The following is a 12,994-nucleotide window of genomic DNA, read 5'->3' as shown; positions in this document are numbered from 1 at the left end:
TATAGTAACCACTGAGAAAAGGTATAGGTTAGGCCTCTTTCACACTTCCGTTTTTTACAATCAGTCACAATCCGCCAGGTTTTGAAAAAAACGGATCCTCAAATTTTTTTTGAGGATCTGCTTTTTTCCCCATTGACTTGCATTAATGGCGGATTGTGACGGATTGCTGTCCGTTTCTTTCTCTCTCTCTCTCCCTCTCTCTCTCCCTCTCTCTCTCTCCCTCTCTCTCTCCCTCTCTCTCTCTCTCCTTCCCGGCCAGCATTTCCTTTAAATTTCCGCATTTTCAGGATCCGTCTAAAAACGGATCCTGTGCCATCCCTTCACATCAGTTAACAACGGATCCGCTTCTCTGACTTTTTGGCGGATTTGAACTGATGCAAAAAAACTGAAGTGTGAAAGAGGCCTTAAGGAATAGCAAGGTATGTAGAAAGAAAAATATAAAAAAAAGTTTTTGGGGGTCACATACCGATGTGTAAGGTCAGCACGTGACTCCCGTCCTAAGGAGAAAAAAGCAGGTCAATAAAATGAGATGGAGAAAGGAAACCCAGTCTGTGAAGACTGTAGGGCACCATTACCTTATGTCCCAAATGTAGTCAGGTGTGGAGGAGGCCGGAGGCGCATGTGGCTTAGTGCACAGAATCTGAAATGTATTATTAATCTCTTCTGAATTAGTATTGTTTTCATTATTTTTTAAAAATCACTACTAAGTTCTTTTCCTAAACAACGTATTTTGGTTAATAGGAGATATTTCTGACATAAGTGTGTTATAATGAACGCCATTTTACTCTTTGTATGTAAACCGTGCTCTAATTACCTTATCTTTGTTTTTAGGCAGCAAAAGGAAATTTCTTTGAAACATGATGGGCACAACCAGCACTGAAATCATCACCGTGCATGAATTCAGCACAGTCCCACCATTAAAATGGCCGCCTGCATGCATGTGACATTTCTTCACAACCCTCCCTATTCTACTTCACTTCAAAACATGCTCAATTTCTATTCCCGTCTCGCACTTGCTCAGTACATTCATTCTGACATTTTTGACCTTACCAAGATGGCGACCGCCAACATCACTTCCTGTCAAGTCGACGCCTCTTCCCCACCTAATCAGGAAGTGCTAGACAGTATTTAACATCACTGCACTAAGCCACATGCGCCTCCGGCCTCCTCCACACCTGACTAGATTTAGGACACAAGGTAATGGTGCCCTACAGTCTTCACAGACTGGGTTTCCTTTCTCCATCTCAGCTTATTGACCTGCTTTTTTATCCTTAGGACGGGAGTCACGTGCTGACCTTACACATCGGTATGTGACCCCCCAAAAAATTTTTTTTATATTTTTCTTTCTACATACCTTGCTATTCCTTAACCTATACCTTTTCTCAGTGGTTACTATAGGTACCGCTTCAGCAGCTGAACTACAAAGGCAAACCTATACCACTTATACACACAGCTCAAAACCAAGGATCTAGGTATTTACACCTTATGCCCTAACATTTCCAAGAGCGCCCCTTACACACTGCCTCTTTATATGATCTCACCCTCACTCCCACTCCACTTCTGTCTTCTAAAGCCCTTTCTCTACACAACCCACACATTTATGCCGTTCATCTCTTTACACCTTCACCTTATTCCTCTGCCCAACCTCTCACACGTACACCGTATCACACCACAATACATACTCACTGGCCTCACATCACTATAGGACTATACACACCTTCACAAAGGATGCATGACACCGTCCCCACATTATGAATCACCTATCACCTGGTTTTTGTTTTATAATGTTTTATAAAGTTTATTCACTGATTTTTGTTCTTTTTTTGTATATACTGTAGTCATATCCCTGATGAAAGCTCGAGATGTAGAGCTGAAACGTTGGATTGTAACATCATTTTTTTCACAATAAATAAAATCACAACAAAAAAAGACTGTCGTTGAAAAGACTCTATTTCCATGTCATTAGTGTGCCGGGGCTACTCCGATACTACAGATAAAGATGGTGACCGGACAGAGGAGATCCCCCCTACAGATAAAGATGGTGACCGGACAGAGGAGATCCCCCCTACAGATAAAGATGGTAATCAGAGGAGATCCTCCCTACAGATAAATATAGTGACCAGACACAGGAGATCCCCCCTACAGATAAAGATGGTGACCGGACAGAGGAGATCCCCCCTACAGATAAAGATGGTGATCGGACAGAGGAGATCCTCCCTACAGATAAAGATGGTGATAGGACAGAGATCCCCCCTACAGATAAATATAGTGACCAGACACAGGAGATCCCCCCTACAGATAAAGATGGTGACCGGACAGAGGAGATCCCCCCTACAGATAAAGATGGTGACCGGACAGAGGAGATCCCCCCTACAGATAAAGATGGTGACAGGACAGAGGAGATCCCCCCTACAGATAAAGATGGTGACCGGACAGAGGAGATCCCCCCTACAGATAAAGATGGTGACAGGACAGAGGAGATCCCCCCTACAGATAAAGATGGTGACCGGACAGAGGAGATCCCCCCTACAGATAAAGATGGTAATCAGAGGAGATCCTCCCTACAGATAAATATAGTGACCAGACACAGGAGATCCCCCCTACAGATAAAGATGGTGACCGGACAGAGGAGATCCCCCCTACAGATAAAGATGGTGACCGGACAGAGGAGATCCCCCCTACAGATAAAGATGGTGACAGGACAGAGGAGATCCCCCCTACAGATAAAGATGGTGACAGGACAGAGGAGATCCTCCCTACAGATAAAGATGGTGACCGGACAGAGGAGATCCCCCCTACAGATAAAGATGGTGACAGGACAGAGGAGATCCCCCCTACAGATAAAGATAGTGACCAGACACAGGAGATCCCCCCTACAGATAAAGATGGTGACAGGACAGAGGAGATCCCCCCTACAGATAAAGATGGTGACAGGACAGAGGAGATCCCCCCTACAGATAAAGATGGTGACAGGACAGAGGAGATCCCCCCTACAGATAAAGATGGTGACCGGACAGAGGAGATCCCCCCTACAGATAAAGATGGTGACAGGACAGAGGAGATCCCCCCTACAGATAAAGATGGTGACAGGACAGAGGAGATCCTCCCTACAGATAAAGATGGTGACCGGACAGAGGAGATCCCCCCTACAGATAAAGATGGTGACCGGACAGAGGAGATCCCCCTACAGATAAAGATGGTGACAGGACAGAGGAGATCCCCCCTACAGATAAAGATGGTGACTGGACACAGGAGATCCCCCCTACAGATAAAGATGGTGACAGGGCAGAGGAGATCCCCCCTACAGATAAAGATGGTGACAGGGCAGAGGAGATGCCCCCTACAGATAAAGATGGTGATCAGACCTAGAAGATCACACTACAGATAAAGATGGTGGCCAGACACAAGACAACCCCCCTACAGATAAAGATGGTGACCGGTCAGAGGAGATCCCCCCTACAGATAAAGATGGTGACAGGACAGAGGAGATCCCCCCTACAGATAAAGATGGTGACCGGACAGAGAAGATCCCCCCCCTACAGATAAAGATGGTGACCGGACAGAGGAGATCCCCCCTACAGATAAAGATGGTGACCGGACAGAGGAGATCCCCCTACAGATAAAGATGGTGACGGACAGAGGAGATCCCCCTACAGATAAAGATGGTGATAGGACAGAGATCCCCCCTACAGATAAAGATGGTGATCGGACAGTGGAGATCCCCCCTACAGATAAAGATGGTGATCGGACAGAGGAGATCCTCCCTTCAGATAAAGATGGTGATCGGACAGTGGAGATCCCCCCTACAGATAAAGATGGTGATCGGACAGACGAGATCCTCCCTACAGATAAAGATGGTGATCGGACAGAGGAGATCCTCCCTACAGATAAAGATGGTGATCGGACAGTGGAGATCCCCCCTACAGATAAAGATGGTGATCGGACAGAGGAGGTCCCCCTACAGATAAAGATGGTGATCGGACAGAGGAGATCCTCCCTACAGATAAAGATGGTGATAGGACAGAGATCCCCCCTACAGATAAAGATGGTGATCGGACAGAGGAGATCCTCCCTACAGATAAAGATTGTGATCGGACAGAGGAGATCCCCCCCTACAGATAAAGATGGTGACCGGACAGAGGAGATCCTCCCTACAGATAAAGATGGTGATAGGACAGATCCCCCCTACAGATAAAGATGGTGATCGGACAGAGGAGATCCTCCCTACAGATAAAGATGGTGATAGGACAGATCCCCCCTACAGATAAAGATGGTGATCGGACAGTGGAGATCCCCCCTACAGATAAAGATGGTCATCGGACAGAGGAGATCCTCCCTACAGATAAAGATGGTGATCGGACAGTGGAGATCCCCCCTACAGATAAAGATGGTGACCGGACAGAGGAGATCCCCTCCCTACAGATAAAGTTGGTGTTATAATAATTATAATAAATGTTCTCTCTGTTTGAATATACATATGATTGCATATATGACATTTATGGTACTAGACTTAGACAGCTGATGTATTGTGAAGACTAGATATGTATCTCTTGGGAATGTTAGCTGGTTTTCTTGCCTAACGGAGTCATCCCTTTATTTTCTGGTAGCCAGATAAATAACGCTGATGGTCAAGCATACAATTACCATGTGCACCATTTTGTAAACATTGTATTGTACACGCCTTATTCCTTCTACTATTTAAACCCAAAGAATTTGCATTGGTAGATAGATGATCACGCTGACATCTTGTCCAGCCATCATTCTCTCTCCATGCCGTCATGATTAATAAATAAAATATCATCTTACTGATTCAGGTCTGGACGATTTCTAATTGGAAGACTAGAACTCCACTGACAGATGGTGACCATACAGAGGAGATCCTCCCTACAGATAAAGATGGTGACCGGACAGAGGAGATCCTCCCTACAGATAAAGATGGTGACCGGACAGAGGAGATCCCCCTACAGATAAAGATGGTGGCCAGACAGAGGAGATCCCCCCCTACAGATAAAGATGGTGACCGGACAGAGGAGATCCTCCCTACAGATAAAGATGGTGGCCAGACAGAGGAGATCCCCCCCTACAGATAAAGATGGTGACCGGACAGAGGAGATCCCCCCCCCTCCAGATAAAGATGGTGACCGGACAGAGGAGATCCCCCCTACAGATAAAGATGGTGACCGGACAGAGGAGATCCCCCCTACAGATAAAGATGGTGACCGGACAGAGGAGATCCCCCCTACAGATAAAGATGGTGACCGGACAGAGGAGATCCCCCCTACAGATAAAGGTGGTGACCGGACAGAGGAGATCCTCCCTACAGATAAAGTTTGTGACCGGACAAAGGAGATCCCCCCCCTACAGATAAAGATGGTGACCGGACAAAGGAGATCCCCCCCCTACAGATAAAGATGGTGACCGGACACAGGAGATCCCCCCTACAGAGATGGTGACAGGACAGAGGAGATCCCCCTACAGATAAAGATGGTGACCGGACACAGGAGATCCCCCCTACAGATAAAGATGGTGACCGGACAGATACAGGAGATTCCCCTACAGATAAAGATGGTGACCAGACAGATACAGGAGATTCCCCTACAGATTAAGATGGTGACCAGACAGATACAGGAGATCCCCCCTACAGATAAAGATGGTGACCGGACAGATACAGGAGATCCCCCTACAGATAAAGATGGTGACCGGACAGAGGAGATCCTCCCTACAGATAAAGATGGTGACCGGACAGAGGAGATCCCCCCCTCCAGATAAAGATGGTGACCGGACAGAGGAGATCCCCCCCTACAGATAAAGATGGTGACCGGACAGAGGAGATCCCCCCCTACAGATAAAGATGGTGACCGGACAGAGGAGATCCCCCCTACAGATAAAGGTGGTGACCGGACAGAGGAGATCCTCCCTACAGATAAAGTTTGTGACCGGACAGAGGAGATCCCCCCCTCCAGATAAAGATGGTGACCGGACAGAGGAGATCCCCCCCTACAGATAAAGATGGTGACCGGACAGAGGAGATCCCCCCCTACAGATAAAGATGGTGACCGGACAGAGGAGATCCCCCCTACAGATAAAGGTGGTGACCGGACAGAGGAGATCCTCCCTACAGATAAAGTTTGTGACCGGACAGAGGAGATCCCCCCCTACAGATAAAGATGGTGACCGGACAGAGGAGATCTCCCCCTACAGATAAAGATGGTGACCGGACAGAGGAGATCCCCCCCTACAGATAAAGATGGTGACCGGACAGAGGAGATCCCCCCTACAGATAAAGATGGTAACCGGACAGAGGAGATCCTCCCTACAGATAAAGTTTGTGACCGGACAGAGGAGATCCTCCCTACAGATAAAGATGGTGACCAGACAGAGGAGATCCTCCCTACAGATAAAGATGGTGACCGGACAGAGGAGATCCCCCTACAGATAAAGATGGTGACCGGACAGAGGAGATCCCCCTACAGATAAAGATGGTGACCGGACAGAGGAGATCCCCCCCTACAGATAAAGATGGTGACCGGACAGAGGAGATCCTCCCTACAGATAAAGATGGTGACCAGACAGATACAGGAGATTCCCCTACAGATAAAGATGGTGACCAGACAGAGGAGATCCTCCCTACAGATAAAGATGGTGACCGGACAGATACAGGAGATTCCCCTACAGATAAAGATGGTGACCGGACAGAGGAGATCCCCCCTACAGATAAAGATGGTGACCGGACAGATACGGGAGATCCCCCCTACAGATAAAGATGGTGACCGGACAGATACAGGAGATCCCCCTACAGATAAAGATGGTGACCGGACAGAGGAGATCCTCCCTACAGATAAAGATGGTGACCAGACAGATACAGGAGATTCCCCTACAGATAAAGATGGTGACCGGACAGAGGAGATCCTCCCTACAGATAAAGATGGTGACCGGACAGATACAGGAGATTCCCCTACAGATAAAGATGGTGACCGGACAGAGGAGATCCCCCCTACAGATAAAGATGGTGACCGGACAGATACAGGAGATCCCCCTACAGATAAAGATGGTGACCGGACAGAGGAGATCCTCCCTACAGATAAAGATGGTGACCGGACAGAGGAGATCCCCCCCTACAGATAAAGATGGTGACCGGACAGAGGAGATCCTCCCTACAGATAAAGATGGTGACCAGACAGATACAGGAGATTCCCCTACAGATAAAGATGGTGACCGGACAGAGGAGATCCTCCCTACAGATAAAGATGGTGACCGGACAGATACAGGAGATTCCCCTACAGATAAAGATGGTGACCGGACAGAGGAGATCCCCCCTACAGATAAAGATGGTGACCGGACAGATACAGGAGATTCCCCTACAGATAAAGATGGTGACCAGAGAGACATAGAAGATTCCACTACAGATAAAGATGGTGACCAGACCTAGAATATTGCACTACAGATAAAGATGGTGGCCAGAGAGACATAGAAGATTCCACTACAGATAAAGATGGTGGCCAGACACAGGAGATCTTCCTACAGATAAAGATGGTGACCAGACACAGATACAGGAGGTCCCCCCTACAGATAAAGATGGTGACCAGACACAGGAGATCCTCCCTACAGATAAAGATGGTGACCAGACACAGGAGATCCTCCCTACAGATAAAGATGGTGACCAGACACAGGAGATCCTCCCTACAGATAAAGATGGTGACCAGACACAGGAGATCCTCCCTACAGATAAAGATGGTGGCCAGACACAGGAGATCCTCCCTACAGATAAAGATGGTGACCAGACCTAGAATATCGCACTACAGATAAAGATGGTGACCAGACAGAGGAAATCCCACTACAGATAAAAATGGCGACCGGACAGAGGAAATCCCCCCACAGATACAGACGGTGACCAGACACAGGAGATCCCACTACAGATAAAAATGGCGACCGGACAGAGGAAATCCCCCCACAGATACAGATGGTGACCAGACACAGGAGATTCCACTACAGATAAAGATGGTGACCAGACACAGGAGATTCCACTACAGATAAAGATGGTGACCAGACACAGGAGATTCCACTACAGATAAAGATGGTGACCAGACACAGGAGATTCCACTACAGATAAAGATGGTGACCATATAGAGAAGATCCCCCATAGAGATAAAGATGGTGCAGGATATAGGAGTTCCCCCCTATAGATAAAGAAAGTGACTGGACACAGGAGATCCCCATAAAGATGATCAAACACAGGAGATTCCCCTTATATAAAGCTGGTGACCAGAGTGAGAAGACCACACTACAGATAAAGATGATCACCTGACTGAGGAGATCCCCCCTACAGATAAAGAAGGTGACCGGACACAGGAGGTTCCACTACAGATTTTAGATGGTGACTAGACCGTGAAGGTCCCCCCTCTACAGATAAAGACGGTGACCAGACTGAGAAGATCCTCCCTCTATAGATAAAGATGGTGACAGGAATGAGGAGATCCCACTACCTGCTATATTGGTACCTGTGGATCCAGAGTGGGGTCGTAGTGCTGGAGCGTCCGCAATGTCGCCTCGTGATGCCACCAGGATGAAGTAATGAGAACACTTCAGATGTAGCTCCTGTAAGAATATATATGACTGTGTATATAATGTGTGCTGATTTGACTGCAGGGACCCACCACCCAAAACAATAGAAATGCTGCTTCAGACAGAGGAGAGGGGGCACAGACATCCCTTGTGGAGACACGAGGGTCAGTGGGTGCTCTTGTCCAATGGCATGGCTATCTTAGATAAAGAAGGCATGGCCCAGGGCTCCTCCCACTGAACACCAGCACTCCTTTTCTTTGGGCAGAATACTACTCGGACAACACAGAGTGAGGGTCACACAATTTTTTGGATCAGCAACAGTACAGTCCAAGCAAGTACATAAGACTCATAGAATCAGAGAATGGTAGAGTTGGAATGGACCTCATGGGTCATTTGGTCCAACCCCCTGCTCAAAGCAGGATTCATTAAATCATCCCAGACAGATGTCTGTCCAGCCTCTGTTTAAAGACTTCCATTGAAGGAGAACTCACCAGCTTTCATGGCAGCCTGTTCCACTCATTGATCACCCTGTCAAAAGTTTTTTCTAATATCTAATCTGTGTCTCCTCCCATTCAGTTTCATCCCATTGCTTCTAGTCTTTCCTTGTGCAAATGAGAATAAAGTTGATCCTTCTACAATGTGACAGCCCTTTAGATATTTGTAGACAGCTATTAAGTCTCCTCTCAGTCTTCTCTTTTGCAAACTAAACATTCCCAAATCCTGCAACCTTTCCTCATAAGACAGGGTTTGCAGACCGGTCACCATTCTGGTTGCTCTTTTCTGAACTTGCTCCAGTTTGTTGATGTCTTTTTTAAAATGTGGTGCCCAAAACTGGACACAGTATTCCAGATGAGGTCTGACCAAAGAGGAGTAGAGGGAAATAATGACTTCACGTGATCTAGACTGTATGCTTCTGTTAATACATCCTAGAATTGCATTTGCCTTTTTTGCTGCTGCATCACACTGTTGACTCATATTCAGTCTGTGATCTATTAGTATACCCAAGTCTTTTTCACATGTGCTGTTGCTTAGCCCTATTCCTCCCATTCTATATATGCTTTTTTCATTTTTATTGCCCAGATGTAGTACTTTGCACTTTTCCCTGTTAAAAACCATTCTGTTAGTTGCTGCCCACTTCTCCAGTTTATTTATATCTTTTTGAATCCTCTCTCTCTCTTCTCTAGTATTAGCTATCTCTCCTAGCTTTGTGCTCCTAGCTTTGTGTCATCAGCAAATTTAATCAGTTTACCCTCAATTCCTTCATCTAAATCATTGATAAAGATGTTGAACAATACAGGGCCCAGGACAGAGCCCTGTGGTACCCCACTTGAGACATTCTTCCAACTGGATGTGCAGCCATTTACGACCACTCTTTGGGTCCGATCACTAAGCCAGTTATGAATCCACCTAACAGTTGCCTTGTCCATTCCATACTTAGTCATTTTTTCAATAAGGAAATATCATTAGGGATCTTTAAGGAAAGTGTCAGCTTTTTTGTCCAAGGGGTCTTTAAGTGTACCCATGTTCTCAAGGGGGAGAACGAACTTCTTAGAGGCTTTGGCCACAGCAATGTCAAGTCTAGAGGCTTTGTCCCAAGATGTGGATGCTTCCTCTTCAAAGGGATATTTCATTTTAAAGGGAAGGCACCGAAGAGTTCTTCCTGTCCGGTCTGTCCCATTCTTTTTTAATTAAGGCCTTGATATTTTGATTTAGTGGAAACACCCTACATTTCTTTTGGCCTTATCCCCCAAACATTATGTCCTGAACTATCTTATCAGGATGAGGGTGTTATGATTAGGTAACCGAGGAGGATAGCAAGGGAATAAACTAGGCAACCAGATAACCAGAGAGGTTGGTAGCTTAGCGGATTGCAGATCCCTAAACTGACGACACAACTGGAATTAGCCGAGGGACATACCTACGATGCCCCAGACGCCTCGGCACAGCCAAAGAATTAACTAAGCCTAAAGTGAGAAATGTGAAAGCTAAACTGCCCCAAAGGAATAGATAGCCCCCGAACATATATTGCCAGTGAGACAAGATGAAATACAAAACACAGGCAGAAAATAGAGTGAGCAAATGAAGGGGCCCAAACTGTCTACATAGAACAGGACAGGAAAGTATACTGTCTGCAACCACACAAAAAGCCCTAAGAAAAATCCAACACGTCTGATATGCAAAAATACTGAGGCCACACGACCTCTCCCCCACTAAATCAGAACTCTGGTGTGAACTGGACACAAAACAAAAGATATAACAGGGGATTAGAGATACTGAAAAGGGGAACAATGCTGAACTCACACCAGCAAAGCAGAACTCAGAGGAAAGCAAAAATGGATCCAATGCAAAAACATTCAAGACGACAAATAACTTATCTGAAAGATGCAGGATGGAGCAGGAGACAAGCAGACTTCCAAAATGCTCAGGAAGCAAACCAAATCACCGGCAACAAGTGAGGGAAGGTTGCTCACTTAAATCTCTCCAGTCTGTAACACCTGACCTCCAATCATTATCCTCAGGTGATTGACTTCTGTCAGCCTGACCAGCTCCATTACCAGCAGCAACCACCAGAGGGAGCCCAAACTCAGAGGCCAGTGTTATGAACAAGTCACCGTAGGAGGCAGACACAAAAATAGAAGCTACGTCCAGAAAACCTGAGAAGTTGGCAACTATCAGATTGCAGACCCCTGAACCTATCAACACAACTAGCAGTAGCCGTGGGGGGTTCCTACGGTAACCTAGACCCCTCGATCACAGCCGGAGAGCTAAATAGCCTAAAGACAGAAAAGGAAATCTAAACTGCCCCAGAGCAGACCCCAAAGTAAAAGGCAGCCCCCAACATATAATGACGGTGAAGCAAGATGAAAAAACACTCACACAGATAGAAAGATAGGCTGAGCAAACGATGGGGCCCAAGCTAACTAAACAGAACAGGAAAGGAAGGTTGCTGTCTGCAATCTGCCAAAACCCTATCAAAGACATAAGCCAACAAGCTGATATGGAAAAAGACCCTGAAGCAGCTAGGCTTCAAAAACTATATCAGCACTCAGGTATTTTCAGAAGACAGAGCTAAAGGAATTCAGCTCACCCCAGCAGGGAATGGCAGAAATCCAGAAAAACAAAGGAAAACAAAGTCAAAGCACAAATGCAAAAAGCCGAGCAGAAAACTTTAGAAGAGCACGAATTCAGACTGGTCTCCAAGGATCCCACAGAGAAATCACCCGCAGGGCAGAAGGGCGTTGGCAGCCTTATATCCAGTCAGTAACTCCACTCAGCCAGTCATCATCATTAGGCTCAGGTGTTTGATAATCAGGCTCACTATCTTTCTTTACCAGAAGAGGGAGTTCATCGGGCCTCAGTAGTGAAGGGGAAAATGAACTCACAACAGGCCAGGTCAAAAGTGTTCACAACACGAGGGTACACCACCCCCATGGTAGATCTCACTGCTTTTACCAGTGTATCTAACTCGTCTAGGGGAAAACAATGACGTACCCCCATTTCCTAGCCCGAGGATGAGGAGTCTGATATATCCGAGTCAATGCTCCCGGAGGTAGAGGGATCAGATTGGGAGTATACTATGGTATCCCTCTTTTTTACTTTATCCCCCAGCTTTAGGGACGTTAAAGCACTCTGGACCTCTGATCTGATTGCAGATCTAAGTTCAGAGGCAAAATCTGGGGTTTCCTCACAAAGTACTTGTTGTATACTAGAGTTGCAGAGCTTCTTGCTTCAGAATTCCGGTAAGGCTCTGTTACAGGTGGGACAACATCTGTTTTTCATTTTCCCCGATCGTTTCTTTCCCTAATAAGGGGAAGAGAAGGGATCCCCCATTACACAATGGTGAACTTTCTCGACGGTCACTCACCAGTTGGATGCGGTACCGATTCTGGAGGAGGGATAGGATCTTGTAGGGGATGACCCAGAGACATTGACTTGCTCATCACCGCAGATCTGCTGCGCTGCGTGGAGTGGCTGCTGGGCCGGCTTCTTCGCTTGTCCCAATCCTTTTGCTGCATGTGGTGGTGCTGCTGCCTAGGCTGCTGCTCCTGGTCGTTGTCCTCCATTTTACAAAGTACTGCATTCAGCTAGGAACATTTCTCTTGTAACAGTTATAAATCTCACGCGCGTGACGTCACTTCCCCTCCTCCCTCTGCACCGCATTACCCGGGAAGCGTCTCAGCTGCGCATGCACCGGTCCGGGGACCCGGAAGGAGTATTCTATTTCTGGAGCTGTGGCCATCTTGCTCCACCCGTGTTCTCCTCCTCAGGGCACCGCTATCCGTGTGTGCATCTGACCGGACCCCGGCAGCCCCTGCCTCATCTCCGGGGTGGTGGCTACGCTTCCCTCCACTCACCCTGCAGACACATCGTTCCCAGCAGTCGTGGCTTCGGGTACCACACCAGTCATGGCAGGGGCCTCCCCGCTGCCAGT

General features: G+C 47.1%; 1 protein-coding gene across 5 annotated transcripts in view; it reads right to left on the bottom strand.

Annotated features, from left to right (window-relative positions):
• The window catches only part of LCMT2 (leucine carboxyl methyltransferase 2), a 174,375-nt gene that overhangs the window by 40,391 nt on the left and 120,990 nt on the right, over positions 1-12,994 (bottom strand). For all 5 annotated transcript variants that reach the window (XR_012227519.1, XM_073564047.1, XM_073564044.1 and 2 more), the window contains one exon: positions 8,499-8,595. Coding sequence is in view for 4 of the 5 variants with exons in the window: in XM_073564047.1 (XP_073420148.1) it covers positions 8,499-8,595 (97 nt within the window). In the remaining variant the exon portion in view is untranslated. The remainder of the gene's footprint in view (positions 1-8,498; positions 8,596-12,994) is intronic.

This window comes from Dendrobates tinctorius, unplaced genomic scaffold (genome assembly GCF_039654945.1).
Source record: "Dendrobates tinctorius isolate UK_male_01 unplaced genomic scaffold, ASM3965494v1 ptg000423l, whole genome shotgun sequence".
Taxonomy (NCBI): Eukaryota; Metazoa; Chordata; class Amphibia; order Anura; family Dendrobatidae; genus Dendrobates; species Dendrobates tinctorius.
The sequence above is the reverse complement of the archived record's forward strand: the minus strand, read 5'-3'. Positions and strand labels throughout refer to the sequence as shown.